The 27,314-nt window shown below is 36.3% G+C and overlaps 1 protein-coding gene across 1 annotated transcript in view; it reads right to left on the bottom strand.

Moving 5' to 3' along the window:
- The window catches only part of KIF15 (kinesin family member 15), a 39,987-nt gene that overhangs the window by 501 nt on the left and 12,172 nt on the right, over positions 1–27,314 (bottom strand). Inside the window, exons 12-34 of the mRNA XM_069810995.1 lie at positions 26,290–26,381; positions 23,432–23,641; positions 22,164–22,341; positions 21,597–21,738; positions 19,069–19,210; positions 18,560–18,736; positions 17,528–17,635; positions 16,630–16,735; positions 15,923–16,088; positions 14,367–14,517; positions 13,242–13,327; positions 12,729–12,804; positions 12,371–12,457; positions 11,303–11,407; positions 10,312–10,434; positions 8,162–8,308; positions 7,069–7,173; positions 6,618–6,782; positions 6,063–6,169; positions 3,344–3,416; positions 2,699–2,736; positions 862–1,027; positions 296–427 (exon numbers count right to left, since the gene is read on the bottom strand). Of these exons, the coding sequence (XP_069667096.1) occupies positions 296–427; positions 862–1,027; positions 2,699–2,736; positions 3,344–3,416; positions 6,063–6,169; positions 6,618–6,782; positions 7,069–7,173; positions 8,162–8,308; positions 10,312–10,434; positions 11,303–11,407; positions 12,371–12,457; positions 12,729–12,804; positions 13,242–13,327; positions 14,367–14,517; positions 15,923–16,088; positions 16,630–16,735; positions 17,528–17,635; positions 18,560–18,736; positions 19,069–19,210; positions 21,597–21,738; positions 22,164–22,341; positions 23,432–23,641; positions 26,290–26,381 (2,882 nt within the window). The remainder of the gene's footprint in view (positions 1–295; positions 428–861; positions 1,028–2,698; positions 2,737–3,343; positions 3,417–6,062; positions 6,170–6,617; positions 6,783–7,068; positions 7,174–8,161; positions 8,309–10,311; positions 10,435–11,302; positions 11,408–12,370; positions 12,458–12,728; positions 12,805–13,241; positions 13,328–14,366; positions 14,518–15,922; positions 16,089–16,629; positions 16,736–17,527; positions 17,636–18,559; positions 18,737–19,068; positions 19,211–21,596; positions 21,739–22,163; positions 22,342–23,431; positions 23,642–26,289; positions 26,382–27,314) is intronic.

Below are 27,314 nucleotides of genomic sequence, written 5' to 3'. Positions count from 1 at the left end.
GGAAAAACATGGGTGTATTAAGGAAGTTATACTCACTTCTTTCATATTTCTAAATAAGTGGTATCTACACTTGTTTAAGTGTTTTATACACTATGTACCTGAGGAAATAAAATGAGGGGATTCTTGTCTGGGGCCTGTGAGGAGACAGACCAGCCATGACGTACACAACTGCATAAAATCAGAGGTATCTATCTATTACTCTCCAGCAAAAGAGCAAGAACTTTTGTTTTCATTCTCAAAACGTAGCTCTCTATGTCAGGCCATTAGTTCATCTGTATTCTACTCTGCAACTTACCTCTGCAAGTTTAGCATAATCTTTTTTCAGTTTCACAAGATACTGAATCTTCTGGTTTAGGTTTTGATGACCAAGTAATTTCCCATTCTCCTCAGCAAGAAATTCAACTTGCTTCCTCAGCAAGTCCATTTCCTGTAATTAATAAATACATCATGTACCTCTGAACTGTAGCCCCTCCTTCTGTTTTCAGAAGAAATAGCTTCTTTAGAACTATTAACATACTAACATTTAAGTTTGTTGTAACATATGATGCAAGAGTTGGGTTTATTCAGGAAATACATAGTTGTCTTGTGTCTCCTTAGGTACTACATTAGATCCCTCTAAAAGGGAGGAAAAAAAAAGCACCATTTGATTTGTATTACGAGTCGCAACAGTGATTTCTGTACCCGGACTTCCACTAGTGCAGGCAGCTGCATTACACATACAACTAAACTGCAAGACAGAACATTTTTAGAGGCAGTCTTTGATCACTAATTAATTCAGAGTATTGTCCAGTTAGCAACAGCTCTACCTCTGCTGAATAAGATTCTACTCTAAAGACAACAAAAAAATTATACATATATAACCTTTCCAATTCTGTCTTTCTCTTCATATGTTTCCTCCAGTTTTGATCTAATTTCTTCTTTTTCATGAAATGCTTTCAGCTCCAAAGCTCTTGTTCGTTCCATCTCCAGAGTCATTTCAAGACAAGTATTCTCTTTGATTTTGAGGGTATTTTTGGTCTCTTCTAATCTGCCAATGTAAAAGAATCATAAAATATTAAAAAAACAACATAAATGGCGTACAACTGAATTACTAAAATCAGCCTTGCAGATGGAGGCAGTCTCCTTTAAAAGTATCCTTTTGAGGCAATATATTTCCTGAGAACTCAGTGCTAAGAGAAGGAAAAATTTCATTAGGCTTCACAGCTCTTGTATTTTGATACTCTTGTAACTAGGCAGCGTTTTGGAGTTGCTTTTCTTTTTGGGAAGTATGCTGTTTCCAATCCAGGACATACAGCTCCACTCATAAAAGAAAATAAAAGCTTCACCTACAAGAACACTTAGAATTAATTCAACTAAGGCATGGAAATTTGTCAGATGCACTCTGCTCTCTTCAAGTTTCCCCCAAATTGCTTGGTTGTATATGGCTTTTCCCTAATAGCCTTGTTGCTCAGAACCATCTCTGAAGAGCTCAGACATGGTCTGAGCTCGTTTGGCCTGGTAACAGAAGGACCACCACTTTAGACAGATGTCTTGTCTGATGAAAATGTTCTAATTCTATCAGGTTCATAGAATATTAAACCATGCCATCAAACTTAGCAGCCTGTCTACTGATATATGACCCTTAGTAATTTTGCATGTCTATTCAAATATTGCATAAATTAAAATGTTTTTGTCATCAGTTTTGTTTCACTGAAGCCTGGTGTTTAAGACCTACTCTATGAAAACAGTATTCATTTGCTGCATTTGTCAAGACATTTTCTTGACGACTAAAGAATCTTTTTCCTCTTTGTACATTATTTGTTTGTATGAGACATTGTAGCACTGTTATAAAGCTTATTTTAGAGATGAGACAGGTGTGAAAAACCAATGCATCGAATAGCAAAATAACCCCTCATCAAGACTAAGGTTTCTGGAAAACTTAATATAAATTACTTTTGAAGTGACTGTGTGCATAAAAATTATCTTCATCCTTAAAAGAAGTTACTTACGTAGAAAGCATTCCATTAAATGTAAATAACTCAAATATTAGGAGATTCAGCCACTATGAATCCTGAAGCAGTACAGATCAGGAAAAGAATAGCAGGAGCAACATTTTCAGACTAATTTTTTATCTACTAATTCAGTATTTTATTTCTTGACTACTATCCATACAAGGTGTAAACCACTTGAATTTTGAGGACTACTTGCACAGTAGTGCAAACACAATCTAGGAATCCTCTAATAAACAACTTTCATTATTAAGCTGAAGTGCAAAAATTTAAACAAATAGCATAAAAAAAGCAAAGAATTAGATTAAATTTAAAATTATAAAATATTTACGATATTAATAAAGAATATTTCAATTTAATTTGAAAAGGAAGGTGCTTAGAATTCACTGCACATAAAATAATTCAAAACAGATCATTTTAAACAATTCAAAATGTCCCTTCCAATTTCAGCTTTTCTATGGTTCCACTTATTTCAGAGTACTGTCCTGATACATAATGCTACCCTTTTAGAAAATGTAGTAATAGGTGCTACTACCACCTACTGATGAGAAAGAGTAAGAACTCAATGTGTCTTGCAGAAGTGCAAACAACATTTCCAAATCACATCTTGTGTAGTTTCAGATCTTGGACTTCCATTGCTTAAATATACCTTTTTGGTATTTATGAGTTTAATACAAGTCTTCAGTTCAACAAATAGTATTTAAACTTACTCTGCTTTGATTTTCAGCATCTCCTCCATTGCTCTAATCTGAAAAAGTTCAAAAATATTAGTTATATTCTTAATGTTTAATATAAACATATATATATTTAAAATTGTCACTTAATTGAAGCTACGTATCTCATTGCAGATCCTACCATAATCATCCTCCTGCCCAGTAACTCACATGTCTAATATTCACTACAAGTTCATCTCTTTGCTATAGGCACGTATTTCCAATTTCATGCCAGCACAAATGACCCACAGCAGTATCTATCTGCCCATTCATACAGAGCAGAGCTCTAATGGGGGTTCTTCTGTCAGGGAGATCCATGGCAACCTCCGCTGCGACATTAACTTCCCTTTGGCAGAGCCTTACGTTAGCAAGTGACACAATTTGCACTTTCCAACTCTGTGGAGATGAGTCAGATTTAGTGATCCGAATCTGGTTTTGCTTATTGTGCAATCTGACAGCCAGGTCATTGGTGTTAGACCAAGACAGAAACCGTAAGATGTAAGACTGTAAGAAACCGTAAGGCTGTATCTGGTAGAATTCACTAGAAATCAGTGTTCGTTTCACTGCCACAGAATAGAAGAAAACATGTTAATAATACTTTACAGCAGGGAAACAGCAACTGACATGAGAAGGGTAATATACCTTGGCAAGTCGTTCTTCAGCAATCTCCTCCTCTTTCTCTTTGATGTACTGAATATCAGGATGTTTCTGATCACTAGAAAAACCAAGAATGAGGAAAGTTTCTCAGAAACAAAGTAAGCCGGTTGTAAAAATATCATCTTATGCAGGTTAAACCAGTAAATGTGTGTAGCTGTTTTGACACGTTTGTACTCGGAATACTAAACATCATGAAACAACTCTGGAAGGGCTTAAACTTTTATATTCCAAGAACATCACATTTTCCTTTTTTATGAGTACAGAGAAACTAATGTTTTAATGAAAACAAAAATGCAATAACTATGCAACCATATGTTAGACAGCTTTGGGATTGAGGTAAATGTTTTATTAGTTCATGATGTTCATGTGCATATAGACTGCAGAAAGCAACTTCTTCCTACAAGATCATTGCTCAGTGGTCTTGCCAAGTTAAGAAGGTAAACAATTTTTGTATTCAGAAGACTTGAAAACCTATTATTTTTTTAGTTTTTAATAAACATGACATTGGATGGAAGTAAGCAAACACCATAAAATTAAAATAACCCCCAAACTAACACACCATTGGGACCGCTTCATTCTTGTAGTGTGCCATAAGGGAAGAACTTCATTAATTAACAGTTATTGTAATTTGATGCAATTATAAAAGATCGCTATTTTCAGTAACTTAAAATCTTCGTCAACATACCTAGCTAGGGCAATTTGTTTTTCATAGCTGGTATAAACAGCCTCAGTCTGAGAGAGTAAATGTGTGTACATGTGGGTGGTTATTTTTGTTAACGTTAATTAAATGCCCGCTTAAAAAGTCTAACACCTTATGAGAACTAAAACAAAAATCATGTATTTTCCTTGTTAAATTTTGGTACCACCCACTTCCAAAATCCACCCAAATTCATCCAGCTTATAAATGGTTGGACAAAACTGCAACACACTTTGTTTACTTACTCTCAGTGGATACTTACATGAACCTTAAAACCTCCAAGTTTAGAATCATTGGTTATGCTTGAGCCTTTCAAATTCTAGTACTGGTCAGCCTTTACCAGCTCCAAAGTAGTGAACTGAGCCTGCTCTGGCTTAGCATTACAGAGGTGAAGGCTGACCTTTCCTAGACAGCTTGCTCTTCCCTGCCCTAACACTAAATACCAAAAGAGAGCAGGCACTTGGTCTCATTTTGTATTCTAAAACATCCTCCAATGCAGTCCAAGATGTGACAAAGTAATGAGATGTGACATGTGACACCAATGATCAAATCATCTTGCTCCCTAACACTGGGCCACACAAAAGATTACTACCTGCTGCTGCTATCAGCTGCTCCCATAATGTATGAGGCATGTGTCTGCTGTGAATATCCCCACCTGAGATATCTGAACCTGATTTTTCAGAGAGCATGCAATATACTAATTAGCCTTCTGTCTATTCAAACCACAACTCCTATCAACTAACAGCAGCTGAGAATTGTTAGTGCATATCCAAATTACATTCCAAGGTCCCAAGCAAGGAATCCAACAAGTGAGGAATGTAAAAGTAATGCTTTTCTGTGAAAAATTGGGTCCAAATAACCTACTCCATAAACTGTGTGAAAGACAAAGCCCCAGAATCCAGTTTTCCATGGCAAGGTAACCATTTCTTGTTTTTCTATGATTTCCATTTCAGTTCACAACACACTTTCAAATGTTTGTTGCAAACTAAGCAGAAGGCCCTAAAGACAACATCATCATTCAGTATCGCATCTGATCTGTCCCACCTTGTGCACAGAATATTCTCCACAAATGAATCTCTTCATAATTGAAGATTACTGTAAAATACATATAATGCAAGGACAAAATGGAGTTGCACAGACACCTGCAATCACAGCATCTTCTAATTGGAATACTTAATTTTGCAAATTCAGTAGTGTTATTTTATGTTAAATACTTGTCTTACTAAAAAGTCAGTTCTAAAACTGACAACACTGATACTTCATTGAATAGAGAGAAAAGTTCTGGAAAATATTTTTTTATACATTTAATAGGCAAAAAGAGATTAAACTCCTACCTAGCATTAAGTTACTGTTTACTAAATTGCCCCTTAAAAATGAATTGTCATTAAATATCAACAGAATTATTTGCTGCCAGTTAAGATTTCTTTTCGCAAGATGTAATACAGCAGATTATTTAATTCTTTACAAAATTGAAAACAAAGAAAACCCCAAAAAGGTAAGCCATGAAACAAAGTATTTTCTGTCCAAAACTAAGCTGTACAGATTAGTTTGAAGCAAACTTCAGGGTACCTCCAATCTGAGGTACACAGCAGCATACCATCTTTTCAGAGGAAGTTCATTCCTTACCCTCAAAAACACAAGATGGAGAACTAGTTCCATTTATGTCCATGTTAAAACATGTGTTGAATTCATTATGACATTTCCCATCTACTGAATCCATAACTGCACACAAGTGATATGGCAATATATAAACAGACAGAAATGGTATGCAAGTAATTCTTTTACATTCTATTCCCATTTAATTTATAAAACATTGTTGTACTTAAGAGTTTGTGATTTAAAGGCAATAAAGTTTACAAGCCAGTAAACAATTTTCATACAAAAGGCTGAGTCAATCTCTAATTATATGAGCAATATGTCAGCTTGTATTTCAAATAAGAACTGTAAATTTGTTTATCTTAATTGCTTCAAGTTAAGACAGGTTTTTCTTGTTTTATTTTCCTTTACCTGTTCTTGCTTAGTCTCTGAGCTTCTACAAGGCTCTGTAAATTCCTGTTGTTCTCCACCAATATCTGCATTTCCAGACGCAAGTTCTCCAACTCATTTAATTGTTCCTAAGCAAGTGAAATTTGAAACATTTTATTTGAAGACCAAATTGCAATTCCTGTTTTCATTTCCAGTTTAATATATTTGAGTAAAATAGAAGACAAAACTATTTCTCAGAAAACAAGCACAGTTCTCTGGCAAAGATCTGCATCACACTTCCATTTACAGTTTCATTAGAAACTTGATTTAGAGTAAGTCAGAACAGTTTCATCAGCAAAAATGATGTTACCATTTGATATTCATGAACACAAACCAACTCAGTCCTTGGGAAAATGAGATACATGGACACCTCAAGCAAGTTGTCACCATTTGCTACCAGCCTAGGTAAAGAGAAGACAAAGAACTGCCTTCCTGTTTAACGGACAGACTACCAAGCAGAGCTCATTGGAAATCTGAACTCTGTGTTCTGTCTTACTTTAACCTTACAAATTGCCTGTAGAGATTAACTCATAGTACCTTCAGCCTTAGAATTTCATCATTTTTAGCTCTTCGTTCTTCATTCAGTTCATGTACAAGGTGCTCCAGATTTATTGCAGAAGCCCTCCGATCAGCTATTTCTTGCTCATGAGTTTCCAACAGCTTTGCCAAATTCACATCAAAATTAGGGGGAGTTTTTGGACACTGGCAAGTCAAAAGAAACAAACCCCACAAACTATTAGTAAAGAACTGTTTCCCCAATGCTTGGTTACATGTTATAATACTTAACTGGAGACATATGTTAATAAATTCGTGCAGACAAATCATCAATAACACATTTAAGTTACAAACAAGGTGAATGGGATTTGACCATTCTCAATACATCGCCATTTCTGGTCCCTGCCTGAAGCCATGCCATAAAGTTTATTAGTCCTTTTCAATGAGTTTTAACAGTCATAACAATGAAAATGTTTTCTCACAAAGGCCATACCTGAGGAAATGTTACTGAAGATGACTCCACAAAGCAATCTATTTGCTTCATTTTTAGTTCGTATTCATTCTTCCTCTTCTCCAGTTCTTCTGTCATCTTGCCCAACTATTAGAAACCCCAATTAGAATTAAAAATTGGCTCATAATACACAAAAAATACTAAAGAAAACAGCAGCCAGATCTCTATTTTGAGCAAGCTTAAGTACACCACAAGTTATTTTAGATTATCTTAGACTTCACTTTCATAACTGTTTTCTATATTTACCTAATAACTATTAATCATTCAATAGCTGCATGTAACAAGCATTTTTCAAAGCATATATACACTATATAACTGTATAGTGTGCAGTTAATCTGAATTTTGTCCTTGTTGTTGGTATTTGATTTTTTTGCCTTGGTAACACAATCTACCTTTGAAAGGGCATGCTAGCACAGAAAAACTATTATGAACTTTGTTGGCAAACATTACTGGTCAAAACATGATTTGATACAAAGATTTTACTGGTATAGATTTAATCAGTTTCCTCAAAGAGAATATGCTAACATGACAAAAGAACCCTTCTTTTCAAAATAACTTATCTTTATTAGAGTTTTTGCCAACACAAATATACTTAGCACTGTAACAGTTGTGACAACTAGAGCTAAAATTTGGACAAATGCCTAACATAGCTATTTGGTCTGCAGAAGCTTCAGATCACTCTCAGACTACATAATTTAGAGGTCAACAATTATCTCTATTACATAATGATATTGTTTGCGGATAAGTGTTAAGCAGAGGAAAAATCAATCCCCTCGGTTACACTGCTTATAACCTCAGGTTGCTCTGTTGTTACAGGTACTAATAATTTTACTCTGCTTTCAGACTAAATGTTTTTGTGATCTCTAGACACCATTTCCAAAGTATTTAAGAGTTATCTAGCCTTTGTTCAGAAGCTTTTAAACTACTACTTTGCTTTTACAGGAAGAAGCATTGCTCTTGACCAAGAGTACTGCATACAAGATGGTCTAAAATTACAAGTAAAACCTTTTCCAGAAGCTACAGTTAACCACAGCTCCCTCCCAAGGAGCTAATTATGAGAATTTCCTTGTTTTACCTGTTCCCTGAGTTCCTGGATTAGAGCTTCTTTCTTTGTTATGTCTTCCTGCGCACACTGAAGCAATGAATCATGTTTCTTAGAGGCCTCTGTCAGTCTTATCAGCTGATCAGTGGTATGATGCAAGTCTTCACACAGAAGGTCCCTCTGTTTTGTCATTGGATGAGTAAAGAAAGAAATGTTAAAGTTACTACTCTAAAGCAGTTGTTTCAAGATGTTTTGCCATTGTTGTTAAGATTTCCAACAGCTACAAGCATCTCCCTTTTCCCTCCACTTTTTCATCATGAATCGTAGTAAGCATCCATCTAGAAATTTCTTATTTTAGCATGTTTTCCATATCCATTGTCTTGGTTGCAGAACAAAAATGAGAAGTTTCCCACAGTATAGTTAGTTAGATACTTGTAGGAGATATTTGGAAACAACCACTGTTTTAAAGTATAATGTATACTTAAAAAGAGATACAATTCTTTAAGTAAGAAACCAGAAAAGAAAGTATAGATCTTAATCCATGCTAAATTAGTGATTACAGCTTTTTTAGTGCACTGCTACGCTGTAGATACCTCTGGATTTATTCTAGGATCTAGACTCCCACCCTTTCTGATAGGGTATCATACCTACACAAGGTGTGTTAACCTAGGAGAAACAGTACTTGGTTATTTTAAATGCCACCTTGGATTAGTTCTTCTCCAGTCAAGAAAGCATGAAGGAAATTAGTAACTGATGTACAAAGTTGAAGGAGGAGAAACACTATGATTTTATCAGGAGCCTGTGTCGTGGTTTAACCCCAGCCAGCAACTAAGCACCACGCAGCCGCTCACTCACTCCCCCCCATCCAGTGGGATGGGGGAGAAAATCAGGAAAAGAAGTAAAACTCCTGGGTTGAGATAAGAACGATTTAATAGAACAGAAAAGAAGAGACTAATAATGATAATGATAACACTAATAAAATGACAACAGTAGTAATAAAAGGATTGAAATGTACAAATGATGCGCAGGGCAATTGCTCACCACCCGCCGACCGACACCCAGCCAGTCCCCAAGCGGCGAAAAACCCTGCCCCCCCCTTCCCAGTTCCTAAACTAGATGGGACGTCACATGGTATGGAATACACTGTTGGCCAGTTTGGGTCAGGTGCCCTGGCTGGGCATGAGAAGCTGAAAAATCCTTGACTGTAGTCTAAACACTACTGAGCAACAACTGAAAACATCAGTGTTATCAACATTCTTCTCATACTGAACTCAAAACATAGCACTGTACCAGCAACTAGGAAGACGGTTAACTACATCCCAGCTGAAACCAGGACAGCCTGATACACCCAAGGATAACATTCTAGTAAGAATTGGTACTTCAGTTAAAAAAAAAAAAAGTAACAAAGTGATCTATTTGGCAGGTCACTCAGTTTTGGGTTCCAGAATGTCAAATTTAGATGATTATTAAAGAAGATAGTCTGTTTATTAAACGTAGTAGAAATCCATTTTAAAATGTTTTTTGAGAAGGAAACAGTACTTTGGAAGACTTCATTGGTGCTGTATGATTGGCCTAAGCACATGTAATACGAGAGATGATCTTGTAGAAATTATTTGTAAGGAGAGGCTAGTGGTTTTGACTGATGGACATGTTCACCAAAATAATGGTGAGGGCAGTAACAGTAAAACACAGAGTTAAAGAAAGATAGAAGTTTAAAAAGCAAAACTGCAGTTGCATCAACAATGCATCCTTAATCTTGTTTCCAGCAGGTGGAGCTTTTAGTTAAAATTATGAGTAAAGAAAAGATGTTACTGAATATAGTAGTAGTGGGGGAAGAGATAATGTTAAACATAATATATTCTTCTACCTATTTTAATTTCTCAGCTGCATCATCTAATGCTGCCATTAAATTCAGCTGATGATTCCTCAGTGGTCTTAACAAAATTAAACCAGGCTTTTAGCATAGGTTTTTATGAAGTAGCTTATAAAATATTTATGTCAAGTAATGTGATAATTTAACAGAATTTGTCAGGTATCTCATGAAAAATTCCTTTAAGAAGAGCTTAACTAGCTATAGTTTGAACTAAAATGAGGTTAAGTTTTACACAAGTATTTTAAGCAAAACCACATCCAGTTGGTCTGTTGAACAAATACTCATAATACACCAACATTTATGTTTTTACCTCAATGTTATCAGCTATTTGTCTTCTCTCCAAGGCTTCCCTCAGTTCTTCAATCTTCTTTTCCTGATTCTCTATGATTCCTTTGCTTTCTTCTTTTGCAGCCAGAACAAGATTATACTTGCACTACAAAAAGTATTCAATTAAATTTTAGAGTTTTTTAGGAATACATGTTATCAAAGAAAGTTGGCAAACATAATACAAATAAATGTATATCACAAATCTTATGATGACAATTACAAATGTTTAAAATCTCCGTGTGAATGACTAAAATCAGAATGATATATCATACTTGCTAAATTGTACAAATGATTTTATTAGAAATGAGTTGTCAGAACAATGGAAAAAGATTATTAATTTAATATGTAATAGCCACCACAATGTATATTAACCACTAAAACCATTATTAAAAAACAGATAACCATATGTAGAAGTCTGTCTCATCACCATTTTGTCTGTAGGACCTTTTGAATTCATAGTTCATACATATACATTATCTAAAGTATTCTGTGGGTTGCTCTATCAGCTTGCAAACCAGACCTATTTTAATAAAGAAGATGCATCATATTTATTCATAGTTATTCAAACACATAGTTTTAGTTCTTTTTGCTTGTTTTCAGATGCAGAACATAGTAATATCAGCAACATAAAAATTCACTCCCTCAAAAATTAATTTACAATTCAGCTTGAATTGTTAGGGTGTTAAATGGCCAATTTCTGAGAAAATCTAAATGTGACTGTCCGCCGAGTGTAGTTTACAGGATGTGAATAGGTCTCTTTAGAGACACTGCTCTTTACCCAGCATGTGGAGAGAGTTCAGTTTTCAAGACAGCCTTAGGCATAAAATGTTCAGAAGATTTCAACATGTCAAAACAAAGAAGTTTCCTTCTAAAACACTACAGCAAGTTATGCTGTTTGAGACCCACGATAAGACATGTCATTGCCTCCCATTTCTGAAAAACTATACCATGTCCTTCAAAATGACAGAACATACATTTATATCCTCGAGCTCTCTTGTCAACCCATTTATGGACTCGGTTTTATGATTAACCGAAGACCTCAGCTCCTGGATCTGTCTCATCAAGCCAGTTACAACTTCCTGCAACATAAAAAAAGTTAATCCTCATACATTATATATAATTTATATATATTTTATTCCTGGACTTTCTTTGGTGTATAACTTGTCAATCCCAAATTTCAAACAATCATTTGACAATGGAGCCTCAATGCACATGTAAAGGGGTAAAAGGAAATTTGTTGTTAAATCATTAGCTTTTAAGCATGCATATGAAGAATTAAGCCTCCATAACACCTGCTGTGTTAATTAGAAGAGAAGACTAGCCCTCTGATTTAGTCTCAGGCTGTAATGGCTTTCTAATAGGAGAACAGAAGTACTGTAGTTTAAGGTTACATTTGTTTGTAATGGGAAAAGGCACATTGAAGAAACACCACTGCACTGACAATACCACATTCTTCTGACCATATACATATAAAATTTCTGGTTTTAGCATGGAAAAAGCAAGGCTTACCATTGCATCATGCTGGATAGTAAATGCACTATGTGATTTCTTATGCCTGTTTTACATACAGCATAAATGCTTGTATTATGAGAACTTTTGCTATTTAAGCTTTCAAGACACTGGAACAGTCTTCTCATGTAAAAGTGCTTTGGTTTTATTAACAAAGATACCCACAGTCACATTCTTTCGTCACTTTTCTTACCTTTTCTATTAGCCCATTACAACATGGCACTGACTAAAAGGCCCCATCAGGGGAACTATGCGTCGTTTATGCATTGAATGTTTTGTCCAGTAGACAGCTTTACCTTGGGGTTTTTTTTAACCTTCAGTTATCTTGTGTTTTCTCTGAATGCATACCAGTTTCGTACCACCCTGCAAACTCCATGCCAGTAAAAGGTAGGATTTATTTTACATAGATACGCAGCCAGGATTGCCCAGAAGCACAGAATTACTAAGTATCACAGAAAAGTTTTGGGCTTTCAACTCTACTACAGAACAGTTACCCACAAAACCGGGTATCAGTAACAGAAATAAGCCCAAACCTTTTCCGTATCATTTGTCTTCTTCAAAGAAACAATAATCTCTTCAGCAGCAGCCAGCTCCTGTTCCAATTTCTGCAGTTTTGCTTCCTAGAAGAAATAATAATTGTGAAGGAGAGACTAATCGCTTTTGAAGTATGTTTTGTAAAGCACAAAGCCATTAAAAAAAAAAAAAAAGGAAAGGAACCAAGTTGTTTACCTTACCAGAAAAATTAAGCAGTAGCTTAACAATCTGAAACTTGAGAACTCCACATTTATTTTGCTGGTAATCAACAGAACAGTCAGTTTGCCATAAAATTGCTATTAACGCACAAGGAAATCCAGGAACACATCATTGAGACATTCAATTCTGCTGTCATACCTGCTGCTCACACTGTGTCACCATTTCAGAGGATGGTTTCTCCACCTGTGCTTTTTGAAGTACTTTCAAGCGCTCCCTGGAGAAGAAAACATATTTTTAGTGAGAAATATAATCAGAACACAAGAGAGCTTTAACAAGAATCGAGTCATATAAGTTTATTCTTATTTGCACTTAATTTTTTTTAAGAGTTATTTAACTATCACCTTCTCAGTGCTATACAAAAAGACTAATAGTTTAGTTACTAGCTATACGCTGCTATCAGCAGTGGAACTTTATCTTTGATATGAAGAACTGTACTTGTAATGAAATTAGATTTGTCATATTAATTGAATACATTAAAATGAAGTGCTGGTCTAAGTTGGATAAGATAAAAAAGCCCATTAAATAATTATCTCCACTCAGCTGGGGAAAAACACCTCTACAAACAGGATCCCCATCTGAATACAAAACCTAGCACAGGACAAAACGAATGAAGTCAGATGAAAATAAACCCCACCACTAATTAAAACTTACTTTGAATTGTTTTCTTTGTCTTCTTGTAATTGTAATGTTAGTTTTTCATTATGTTCTTTTTCTGTTTTCAGGAGTTTCAAAAGGTTCTAGAATGTCAAAATATATGTTGTTATAACAAGTTACAATATAAGGTCTTTAGAATAATTAAAACCAAAATAAAAATCTAAAACTCCTAAGATGACTGAAACCAGTCCACCCCAAACATTAAATGGAAACAGAAAGATCTTTAGCTTTGTCCTGGACAAGTTCAAAAGTAAACTCTTACTTATTATATTATATTAAGCAATTTATAATATATTATATTAAGCAATCAGCTCTTTTCACCTGCCATTGATCATGATTTCATATAGCTATTATGTTCCTCAATATCCAAGGCTTTAAATGGAGAAATTGGAATTTTCAACTGTAGATTAATTTGGGGCGATTTTTCAAATTCTAACCAGCAGTTCAAGATATTAGACTATAAAGAATTTAAAATAATCATCTTCAATCTGTCAGTATTCCTTTAAACACTAAAAGGGAAAACTTGGAGCAAACTTGCTGAGCAGGCACAGTGTACACTGCAGAAAAGCAGGCAAAATCATTTGCAAAAGCCCTTGAGCAACCTTACTGCTGTTTTGCAGTCACTGCAGTCTGACAGGCTTTCAAGGACAGCATCAACTAAATTGCAGGACAGTGATCCACCACAGAAAGCCATAGATCATTTTAACAAGATCGCATCCACTACAAAAACTTTTAAGAAACTGCTTTGTAAAGATAGCGTAAGTAAGCTAGTCTTCACTAGCACTGAGATGAAAGGTCACCAGCATTTCGATGTCAGCATTCTTTTCCAAAGCAGTTTCTTATTCCTTTACTAATTAACCCATCTCAACATTTCCAGAGCAATTTCTTCAGCCAAAAGCTCTGCTACTTCATCATGCTATCGGATATTTCTTGTAGCCTGCGGTTGCAAAAATATTGCACTAAGTTTTAAAAAAGATTCTGGGTATATCTTCCAAATGAAATCACCAGGAAACCTCTTATTACTGTAGAATCTATTATCAATGATACAATAACAGGAATTAAACAATCTGGCTACATGAGTAACCTTATAATAAAGTCCTTTAAAAGCCTTGACTGTCTTACACAAAGCTCAGTTTTCATTGCTTCTGCTTCTTGTTTTCTGTCCTCAAGTTGTTGTTTCAGTTGATCTGTCTCAAACTTCGCTACTTCCTGCAAATTGTCATAGTCATCCTGCAGGCTTGCTTTTTCTTCAAGAATCTTTTCATGTTCTAGCCTTTATAAAAAAAAAAAAACAAAACAAAACACCCCACAAAACAAAACCAAGCCCACCCAGAATATTAAGATAAGGGTTTGTTTCATTATAAAAATACTCCAATTAATTTTATTTTATACTCTTCAGATAATGTACAGAGTACAGTTATTTTAGAAACAAATGACTGACATAAATGGTAACTTTTTTTTTTTAAACTGAGAAACCCCAAATTTATGAAGGGCACAGGAAATTTAAGTGACAGTGGCAGAGAAGGCAGAGTACTCTTTTTGATCTCTAGAAATAATTTACCTACAAAATTCTACAGAAATTTCAGTCACTGTGTCTTGATAATGGTGTTCACCCATTTTTTTTTATTTATTTTTAGCCAGTTGTTGGACAAAAGATTTTGCTAGAATGATCCTCAGTACCTACATCTGCTTAGTTGATCTCTAGGTTATTTATCCCATATAAAATCTTCATATATTCTGGGCAAGTCTGGGTTATTTCCATCTAAATTGTTGCCCTGAAAACTTATTTAATTTGATCTTTCACAAAAGTGAAAAAGCAAAGAGGGGTAAAAGAGCTGCTAGACAAGTGTTATGAATTATGTTATTAATGGAGAGCCTATAGAAAGAATGCCTTCCAGATAGTCAGTTCTTCTGCTAACACAGAAGGCATCAATGAAACCACAACATTTAATTCAATTCCAGGTTCCCAGTCTCACAATGCATCACTCAAAAAATGACTTCAGCTAGGACATGACCCACTATAATGCAATAACATAGTTAAGCTTTCTGGGAAAAAAAAAACAACCCACAAAACCAAAACCCAACAAAACAAATAAAATCCAACAACAACAAAACCCAACATAACTAAGTCGCACTAATGATTAAAAACCTCACTGATTTTCACCTCCCAATAATAATGGCAATTACTGCCTAGAACATAGTGAGCTTTTCAGGCTTCACTAGCCAAACTTCAGTTTATTTTTATGGTTTCTTTCTTTCTGTATTTTTACAGCAGCATCATTATGTCATTTGCTCCACGTGACCAGACTGAGAAGTAACAGTTAATTTTTAAGAATAAATCGGAAAAAACCCACAAACTATGCCACTTCAGCCACTTAACTTTTGGAGATCAATAAGTTTACAGGTACATCCTACTTAATGGGAAAACGCTATAGCAAACCAAAATAAAGGAAGCCTCATTTTATTTTCTTTCTGCTAATTTCACCATGTTCCCTCTCATGGCTCTGAAATAGGCATGGAAAGAATTGAGGGAAAAAAAAAAATAAGCAAAGGACATAATCACAGAATAACAACTTTAAATAAGAGATGTAAAGTGCAAGTTCACATGCAGAAAAGAACTAAATCACTAGATGCATCCAGAAGGGAGGTTAAGGCATTTTACCAAACTGCCAACATACCTGACACTGTCCAGCTGGAACTGTACATCCATATGTCTACCAGAAAGCTGACTGATTTCTTTCTCTTGCTTTTCCCTAAAGGCACTATATTCCAATTTTACAGCAGACAGCTCCTTGTCTGCAGACTGCAGGACAATGCGCAAGTCATAGACTTCACTTTTTAATACTGTCAAAAACCAAACAAATTACGTTATTTGGAAAACTGTGCTAGATACAGGACATGTAACACTACAGAACATCCTGGTAAAGTCTCACAAAACTTTACACATTTTCAGTGGAATTAACCTTGAAGGTCACACACACAAAGGATTTGTAAATGGAAAAGGTCAATGAAACACTGACTTCAAGAACTGAGGAGTACAGGCAGAATCAAAAACATTCCGGACAATATCACTGCATTTCCATAGGCCAAGAGAGGATTTTCCCTTTATTTTTAGTTAATATTTTTTTAAAATACTATATCCTGTACTCCCTTCACATTCAGAGTGAACAGAGAACAATTCTGAGTATTGTATACTGTGCAAGACTGGGGAGAGAAAAGCTGGTCTGCAAGTATTAGATTTTTTTTCTTTAAAAAAATATTAAAAAAAAAAAAAATCAAACCAGTATGACTAACCCGAATAGTTACTCAGCATGTGCTATTGTTGATTCAAAACACTAAGACGCCTCAAAACTTCATATGGAATTTCAGTTTTACATAGACTTACTATCAATCTTGCTTTCGCTGTCTTGAAACTGCTTTTCAAGTGATTTCATCTGTTCAAGGAGCTCCTGGCGCTCTTTATTCCAGTCATTCCTTTCAGATGAAAGAAGCTTGAGAAGAGAAATAAAATTTTTAAACGGAAGGAAACGTAGGAGTGGCTAAGTCACAGAGCTGTAACAATGATGTAATAACGTATTATGGCATTTCATCAGCTGATTATAAATACAAGATGAATTTTTCTTTAAATTTGATGTTTGATGAATCTGAAATCCACAGAAGTCCAAGAAAAAAAAAAAAGTAATTCAATATAAGTGAAGACATTACCTTATCTAAAAAGTTTATTTAAAAGCAACCCACAGCTTACGAGCTGAGATTTACTTCAGAACAGAGCTATCAGAGATGAGATTAATCTGGGAAGAATACAGGCCTTGTTTCCTTTTCTGTACTAAATCAAATCTAGCGATTAAGGAAGACTTGTAATTATTTTATAGAGTAAGGACATTTCAGTTCAGTTCCAGCTGAGGCAAGTAGCATTTTCAGCATTCTAAAGTTGAAAATTTCCTTGTGACTATTGCTGTTTTCCAGAAATCATGAAGTTGGCCAAAACCAAGCACAGCCATCTTGAGTGTCTATTTGCTTATAGTTAAGATCAAGCAGGCTCAGAATCACAACATTTAAAACAACAAAAACAAAAAACCCCAAACCTGCAGTGTTATGTTAAATGAAGTCCTTGTCTTCCTGCACAGCCCTGAACTATGATGCTATGTAAATTTTTCAAAAGTCAAAATGCAAGTAACACTGCAGACCTCACCAGATGACACAGTAGTATTAGTGTGGTAGATATCACCTTGTCATATATATACACACTCACATATAGCCCTGTATTATTATTGTTCTCTCACCTCCTGTATTTGTGCAGAATGATGCTCCAGTTTATTAATATGCTGCTGGAGTTTTATATTCTTGCTTTCCTCTTCATCCAGCTTTGTCTGCATTGTGCTCAGTTGCTCCTGTGACGCAAGAGACACTCAAAATTAGAGCACCCATCTTCCAGTTATTCTCATATGCCATATGGCAGTCTGTGCATATTAAATATAAAAACGTCAACTACTTTCTTTTTTTATGACCCAAACCAACAGAAAACGGAACATTCAAAAATAAACTGGTATCTTAAGTAGCTGATTCCTCCTATTGCCATTAAACCGCCAGAACACAAGAAAATCTGTCAGGGCATACAAGGACTGAATCCAATAAACGCTTAGTTTTCAGACACATGTTTATCTTGGAGAAATAAGGCTTTAAAAAGAAGTTATTCAAAATACACACTAGCTAAATTCCTTACAGGATCTCTGCACTATGGTTAAGTATCAAAGAGGGGTTTTGGCTGTTGTGCCAGGGTTTTACATGCACTGAAGTTAGTTCCAGCTTCTAGAGAGTAGTTCAGATAACTTTGTAGCACTCTTCTGTGTGACAAAAGTCCTTCCCTGCCCTTTAGGAAAGATACAAGACAATTAAGGTATAATGATGGACAAGCATTATTTGGCAGGTTTCTTCAAATAATGCAGTATTATATATTGAGTTTGGGTATTGTTCTAAATGTAGCCATCACCAGACACTTATAAAGAAGTTTCCTTGGAGACAAGTTATCAGGTTAAAACAGTAAAAATTTAAATGCCCTGTATATCTTAAACTACTTGCGATATTCAACTCTCAAATCCCTTTCAATATTTTCATTGTAAATGTCCGTAAGTACAGTTAGAGAAATGTTAGTAAGTACAATTAGAGAACTGTTTAGTGAGGCCTTAAGTATTCATCAAGTGCTTCAGTTTCCCATGCAAATTCAAATATATTTGGTGAGGGGAAAGTATTTCATGCCAAAACCCACTTTATTATAAAGTTACACATATACTTCAGTCGTTATTCAGAACATTCACCTGTGCCACTTTGAGCTCCTCAGCAATGACCTCATATGCTTGTTCATTCACCTCTGGGGGAACCGGCTCTTTCAAAATGTCATCCATCTCTTCAGAATGATAATCCAAGGTTTCTGGGCTTATTCGTGGCACTAGGCGAGATCTTAACTGGTAAGCTTTTGTTGGAGTGGTTATGTTCTGTTATAAAGATTACAAAGCAGTCTTTATTTTAACCATAAAATGGAATTAAGACTTTGTCTGGTATTGTATTTCATAGTTCTATAAGTAGAATAATGAAATAAAATGCTTAAAGTGGTTAGTTCTAAACCACTACACTTTTTCAGATTTGTCATCTGATTACAGTGGCAGTCATTCAGTAAGTATTTCGGAACAAAAAAAGCGGTGTATCTGGTTTATCACATATGGATTACACACCAGAACACTAGTTAGGTTAAGGGATTGTACAAATGAAAGTTTATGTTCTCACACAACTCAGGAGTAAGTATGTGTAGTTTTAAATAAACTTATACCTTAAGAGTTTCTCTGTGTAGCTTATGTAATTGAGAGACTTCTTGACGCTTGTGTGCTTTGGTCGCCTCCAGAATGTTTTCAAGATGTTGGTTTGCTTTCCGAAGGGATTGAAGCTCCGATTCCTGTTCCATATGCTTTTTCCTGTTTAGGAAGTATGTTACTACTGTCAAAACCACTCCATCAGTATGCCCTTGCATCAGTAAGAATAAGCTACAGTATTGCCAATGAGCAAGCTGAAGCTGAACTCTTGCCCAAACACTGAAATACATTATTTTGAGAAGAAAGCCACCACTGCTGTATTAAAAAGTTAAAAAAAAATAAAAAAATTAAAAAGCTAAGAAGCTTATTTGTGCTTGCATAATGAAGCAAGCAGATGGATAACTAAACGTGTCAGAAAAAAATCCGTTACACGTTAAGAAATAAGCTGAGCGCTCTGCAATTCCTTTTATGAGAAAGTGATATCACCCATACCAATATGGTTTTAAGCTTTAAAAATGTTATCCAGTTATATGAAAAGTCTGAACTGGTGCTTGCCAGGATTAAAGAAAATCCTTTAAAGGTTTTTTTGTTTGTTTTTAATGGAAGTGCTGCTCTGTTGAGATTATTTTGCCCTCTAAGAGTACTTTAACTTAAATCCCACAGTTGAGCAGAAATTTAGGAATAATCTTCATAAGGTATTTTGCAGAGCTACATGCTGTTACTGTGATAATTGGCCTTACTGGCATAATTGTAGGGTCACAGTCTACAGGCAGAAGGAAATACACTATTTCATCTTTTGGCAGTTTAATGCTATCACTTTCCCTCAAGTTTTTAGCATCTGCAACAAAACTTATGGAACAGAGTACAACTTTAGTTCTGACTGCTACTGGACAATAGAAAAATTAGCATACATTGATTTTGTGAAATTGTTAAATTTTACTCATTCAGTTACAGCATATAGTTACACTTGCATGTAAAATTAAGCATCCAGTTACTCTGAAGCTGGAAACAAGTTTAAAGCTTAGTGAAATCCAGAGGTGAATCCAGAGGCTCAAAAGCACACTTTTGTTTGACTGCACTCCACTAAGAAAATGTCAGTAATTGATAATAAAAATGCACACATACTATCAAGAAAGCAAGACATGCACAAAACATAGAATACATAAAATAGGAATACACTGAATGGGTAGGAAAAGAAAGTAATTAATATCTGAAGATAAAAATAAAGCATTGTAACTAATGATACAGGACAATAGACGGATTGCTGAATTGATAAACTCAGTAGATGACAACATTACAATTTATAAAGTTCATAGGATTTGCTACACAGAAATCTAAGAATAAAAATACAGATTTGTACAGTGGCCTGAATAAGCAAAAAAGAACATCACAAAGCTACTTTGAAAAAAAAAAAGTGGGAAGGCAAAAATGGAACTATCTTGTGCCCAATGCTTCTAGAATTATATTCTAGATTCAATTAAATCAATAAAAAGGAACATTAGGTACAAGCTAAAAATATAGTTAAAAAATATCAGGTCCCTTTTGTCTTCCAGGTTTATATTTCATTTGCTGGAAATGCAATTATTTTTCTTGTATCTCCAGTAACAGGATGAGAATTTTTCAGAAATGGGGTTGATCAAGTTAAGCATGTATTATTCACTTGCATATGAATATATATACACTGAAGGTATTACTCAGGCCTTTTGCATTATCTTGTGCTGCCCTCAAGGAGAACAATGACAGTAAATTCTTGACTACGTTAGTAAGGGCAAAGTAGACCCTTATCTCATGTTTAGATGCCAAAGCAAATGGACATAAATGAACTATTGACACCATGTTTTTGCTCCAAATTCAAAGCTCTTTGCTTTGCTTTTAATTCAACCTCTGTTCCAATAACAAGACTCGAGGTAGTGGTATTACTGCCTTCTTAAAAACCTTTGAAGTGGAGACAAAAAAATTAACCAACAGGTTAGCCAAAATTTTCTGGGGTGCTTGGATTCTACATTTATGGTGACTCAAACTTGCAATCTTAAAGAGGTTATATTAAAAACTACTGTTGCACTAAACCAAAAACAAACCCCCAAATACCCACCCCCCCAAACCCATCAACTCTTAGTTCCTGTCACTGCTTCCATCTGTAATACTTCAGTTACTGAAAAATAATTGCTCAACATGGAAACTAAGCCAAACTCTCTCTGTTCCATTAAGCAGGTGGCCATCAGAATTCCAGGGTATGTGCATCTCCTGCATGTTGTGAAGCGCTGTTTTGCATCTTAGCATAAAGAAGAGCTTTTGGAAAGACAAAGAAATCTGCAACAGTGCAGACATGCCTTCAGATTGCATCATGGTTGTTTCCTAGTCTGGGAGTAACTAAGTTCAACAGGAACATATTCTGTGCACATGCCATTTTTCTTAACCTGGCCCTCTCTCACATGCGAAGAGTATACTTAGACCGTATATTCAGGATCTGAGACTAACTTTTAAAAATCAATATAAGTAATTATTTAAAGACATTTAATTAAGACATTTCTATACTGTTTTGTCTCACTTGGTTAGCTCCTTAAATTCTTCATATTCTTGTTTTGAACTTGCCAGTTCACTTTGAGTCTGTAGCAGGCGTGCTTTCAGCCTTTCAACAGATGCCAGTGAGTTGCCTTCCACTGATATGGTGGTGGAATATAAATGATGACCTAAAGAACAAACATAGACCCTCTGAAATCACAGAATAGCTCAAATAGCTTAAGTTTTAGTAAAATGAAAGCATTTGTAGGTTTTTGAACAACATAGCAGCAATTGAGATTGAAGAAAGTGGGTATTAGCAACAATCCACATGAAAACCAGAATAATTAATATTACTGCAGTCTTCATGACAACTAAGGACAACGAAATGAGATTATGGGTGGTGTTCACAAGATGCACAACACCAAGTTCCCTATTGCTGTACTTGCTTGAAGGCCAATGTGAATAAAATGAAGTAAACCTAAAGTAAAAAATCAGTCTTCAGGTACCACTTTGAAGAAGGCAAAAATACATCAAGACAGACAACATTTTCAATACTACACACAACAGAAATATAGTAAGCTTATTTAGCTGGAAAACATTAGCATATTTTTACCTCCAGTATTTTTCTCTGTGGCTGAAGCTTCCAAAAAAGCTTTTTCTAGTTCTGCAATGGTCTGAGCATCAATTTCTTGAGCCTTTTTAACTGATTGCAAAGAACGAAGTTTTTTATTCTCCTCTCTGAGGTTATGGTTCTCCATGGCATACTTTGCAATTCGTGGGTGTTGTTCCATCTATGATAAGCAGTATTTTATTCAACAGGTTTTCTTTTCCAGACAATGCTATACACATCTAGCTGTTGCTCTACAACCTTTAATACGCATTAAATTGTAATGGAAGGGGGAAAAAAAGTATTCCCTATAGTGGTTAAAACTGCCCCAATTTTTTTTTTGTTAGTTTTCCTACTCTGTTGGAATCTGCTCTCAAAAAAGACAGTGGGTTTACATTTTATATGTTTACTCTTTTACTGGTAATAATGTGGTAGAAGCTTTTCATGTTGCTCTTGATATCCCTTTGCAGTTTCAACTTTGAGCTTTGGCTTTCTTAACACTGTCCCTGCGTGCCATAGTAATGTTTCTATAGTCCTTTAATGACTGTCCTGACTTCTGTACTTTCCCCCCTCCCGCCCCCTTCACTTTGGAGCTCAGTTATGAGCCACAGGTTCAAGCTGGTCTTCTAATACATCTACTCCTTTTTCCTACTTGTGCTTGGAGGAAATTGTTTTTAATGAATCTGCCTTCTCTCTTGAGCTTCTTTGTTCTTCAAAACTGCTTCACAAATACCACACCTACCAGATACCTGAATAACCCGAAGCCTCCTCTCCTGAAGCCTTAGGTATGTACTTTGCTACTTGCCTTCCTCAAACAGCTCCAGACTGCATCACCCCTGATTGGCCCATCTAGCATCTGTGTTACTAGCCTTCAGAAACCTGCTGTATTACTTGCATCCTGCTGTCCTTCCCTTTCAACAGATATCATGGAGGTTAAAGTCTCCCATAAGAATGAGGATTTGTGATTTGGAGACTTCCTTGAGTTGCTTAAAGGAGACTTAGTCCTCTACCTAACCCAGATCAGGTGGCCCGTAGCAAGCTCCCACCATGACATCACCCTTACTAGCCTCTCCTCTTATGCAAACTCATAAGCTCTAAACCCACCCATTGTCCCTTCCATAGGGAAACTCCATGCATTTGAGATGTATCTATAGAAGAACCCATGACACATCCTCCTCTTTCCTAAAAAGCCTATATCCACCCATCACAGAACTCCATCACAATATCTATTTTCACAAAAGAAAACTGTTCTAGAAAGGAAAACCCAGACTTACCTGTTCTCTGAGTGTCTGCAATTCCTCCCTCAATTCACTGAGGAGATCATTTTGCTCTTTTGGCAATAAACTTCCACCACCCTCTTTGTGTAATCTCTCCAAACGAACAATATGGTCTTCACGGAATTTAACTATCATTTTACTGGACTGAATAAATTTCTCCTTCTTGGCACACAGATCTTCTAGTTGAGCAATTTTTTCTAATAAATTCTTAGAAAAATACATATACAGATTGGTAGAAAAGTGACGGTTACACCAGATAAATTTTTAAGGTGCACATATCACATACGTATGCACACACAGACAAATCATGCAAAAGTCAGTTAAGAGTAATTTTGTGAATACACAGACTATCATTTGGAGCAGATTTGTAAAGAGCAACAGCTCATACCACGAACCCAAATTACACACTATTGCAAAAAACTTTACTTAGAAGGTCCAATATGATCCAGTAGACTAAGTATTCAATTAAGCACATCAGATGCACGCCTAGAGTGCCTGTTTCAGTTCATTTTCTTAAAATAAATCAATCAATCCATCCATTTTGGCTGATTTAGTACTACGCCATGACATGAACCAAAGCACAATAAAATTGGGATGACTGGGAGGTTTGCTTCAAAAAACACGCTGTTGATCCAAACACTCAAAGATGCACTCAAAATTAAGTAAAATAGAAGTTTGTTGTTCTGTTCAATTTTCTTAGAAAATCCCAATAAACAACCCATCCCCTAAAACTAAACATACTATGAAAGTTACGCTGTGGCTTGTCTGAATTTGAAAGATAGAATAGAATAATAAAATCGTTTAGGTTGGAAAAAACCTTTAAGATCATCAAGTCCAACTGTTAACCTAACATTGCCAAGTCCACCACTAAACCATGTCCCTAAGCACCACATCTACATGTCTTTTAAATAGCCCCAGGGATGGCAATTCAACCCCTTCCCTGGGCAGCCTGTTCCAATGCTTGACAACCCTTTCAGTGAAGAAATTTTTCCTATTATCCAATCTAAACCTCCCCTGGCACAACTTGAGGCTGTTTTCTCTTGTCCTATCAGTTGTTACTTGGGAGAAAGACCAACCCCCACCTCGCTATAACCTCCTGTCAGGTAGCTGTAGAGAGCTATGAGATCTCCACTCAGCCTCCTTTTCTCTAGGCTAAACCACCCCAGTTCCCTCAGCTGCTCCTCATAAGACTTGTACTCTAGACCAGCTTCACTGCTCTTCTTTGGACACACTCCAGCACCTCAATGTCTGTCTTGTAGTGAGGGGCCCAAAACTGAACACAGTATTGGAGGTGTGGCCTCACCAGTGCTGAGTCCACGGGGACGATCACTGCCCTAGTCCAGCTGGCCACACTATTTCTGATATAAGCCAGGATGCTAGTGGCCTTCTTGGCCACCCAGGCACACTGCTGGCTCATATTCAGCCAGCTGTCAACCAACACCCCCAGGTCCTTTTCCACCAGGCAGCTTTCCAGCCACTCTTCCCCAAGCCTGTAGCATTGCATGGGGTTGTTGTGGCCCAAGTGCAGGACCCAGCACTTAGTCTTGTTGCACCCCATAAAATTGGCCTGGGCCCATTGATCCAGCCTGTCCAGATCCCTCTGTAGAGCCTTCCTACCCTCAAGCAGATCAACACTCCTGCCCAACTTGGTGCTGTCTGCAAACTTACTGAGGGTGCACTAAATCCCCTTGTCCAGACCATTGATAAAGATATTAAAGAAAACTGGCCCCAATACTGAGCCCTGGGACACACCACTTGTGACCAGCCGCCAACTGGATTTAACTCCATTCACCACCACTCTTTGGGCCCAGCTATCCAGCCATTTTCTTACCCAGCAAAGAGTGCACCTGTCCAAGCCATGAGCAGCCTGCTTCTCCGGGAGAATGCTGTGGGAAACTGTCAAAGGCTTTACTAAAGTCTAGGTAGATAACACCCACAGCCTTTCCCTCATCCACTGAGTGGGTCACCTTGTCACAGAAGGAGATCAGGTTAGTCAAGCAGGACCTGCCTTTCATAAACCCATGCTAACTGGGCCTGATTGCCTGGTTGTCCTGTATGTGCCATGGAATGGCACTCAAGATGATCTACTCCATAACCTTGCCCAGCACCAAAGTCCGACTGAGAGGCCCGTAGCTCCCCAGATTCTCCTTCTGGCCCTTCTTGTAGATGGGCATCACATTTGCTAACTTCCAGTCAACTGGGACCTCCCCAGTTAGCCAGGACTACTGAGAAATAATGGAAAGTGCCTTGGCGAGCACTTCCACCAGCTCCCTCAGTACCCTTGGGTGGATCCCATCTGGCCCCATAGACTTCTGTGTGTCTAAGTGGTGTAGCAGGTCACTAACCATCTCCCCGTGGATTATGGGGGCTTCATTCTGCTCCCCATCCCCATCTTCCAGCTCAGGGAGAAGAGCTGGTCTTACTATTAAAGACTGAGGCAAAGGCAGCATTAAGTACCTCAGCCTTTTCCTCAGCCTTTGTCACTGTGTTTCCACCCCATGTCCAATACAGAACGGAGATTCTTCTTAGCCCTCCTTTTGTTGCTAATGTATTTACAGAAACATTTTTTTGTTGTCTTTTATGGCAGTAACCAGATTAATTTCTATTTGGGCTTTGGCCCTTCTAGTTTTCTCCCTGTATAACCTCACGACATCCTTGTAGTCCTCCTGAGGACTACAGATTTTATCTCAAATGTCATTTGACTAAGTTCCCTTGTTACCAAACCTTATCATCTTTGGACAAGGTATTTTTATTAAAAAACAAAAGAAAAATGAAGAGAGTAAGTTTCTATATGCTCACTCATCTCTCATCAGACAGTACACAGAATGCACTTAGAAATATTAGTGTTTTCTTACCTTCTTTTCACCTTCTGATTTCTCCCAGAACAACATTGCTTCAAGAAAGTTGTTCATGTAATTTATGTTGTTCTTCCCCTTTTCAACAGCACCTGTAGGGTAAGTCAAAGAAACAAATGCCATATTTATTAAAATACCAGTTAACCAGGTGTTCCTACATACATAACGTGACAGTTGTGTAAAGAAAATTTAAATAAATTCTTCAAGTAGTATAATTCCTCTACAAAGATCATGTGCCATACCCAGCGCAAAGAAGTTTAGACAGTAATTCCTAGTCACCTGCAATTGCTGATAAAGAACAGAGTCAATATACATGATTGTATAATTAACAAAGTTGTTCAGGCATTAAAAGGCTTTACGATGAACTTTTATTAAAATAAAAGAATCAGTCTGTTCAGCTGAGTATATCTGTAAAATGCAAACCCCCTCCAAAATTAATTTGATAACACTAAGCCATTATTGGCATCATTACTACAGTTTGTACATACTAGAAGTGGACTAACCGGTTCATGAGAAGGAAATTCAGGAAAATAACCATGAATTAGGTGGACAATTAGTGATTTAATCTGGAAGGAAAGTGTCCACACAAGGGATTAAAAGGGCTTTATTAATCCACTTCAGAAATTAATTCAAAATAGCTTTCCCGAATATCCTCACGTAGGCAAGACTACTTACTTATAGAATACCATAGTATCTAGGTGAATAATAACTACCCTATTGTTATTTAATATATTAAAAAATGCCATCATATTTTTAAAGTAGCTAGCAAGCAGATTTCATATGTGTGTGATCAAATATTACAAACATAATTTAGCTACACAGACTAAACACAGGTCTAAATATATTAGGTTCTGCATAAAACCTCTCTTCAGTGTTTAAGCATCATCACTTGCTTTCTCTTGGAACTCTATCACAGATCTAAATATTTTTGAGCCTTCTGTCAATATTCATGTATCCATGGGCAGCGATTCAGTGTCCCACATAATCACTGACTTGTTTTTACTGGTTAAAAGTGTATGCTAACA

Source organism: Haliaeetus albicilla, chromosome 2, assembly GCF_947461875.1.
Source record: "Haliaeetus albicilla chromosome 2, bHalAlb1.1, whole genome shotgun sequence".
Classification (NCBI taxonomy): Eukaryota; Metazoa; Chordata; class Aves; order Accipitriformes; family Accipitridae; genus Haliaeetus; species Haliaeetus albicilla.
The sequence above is the reverse complement of the archived record's forward strand: the minus strand, read 5'-3'. Positions and strand labels throughout refer to the sequence as shown.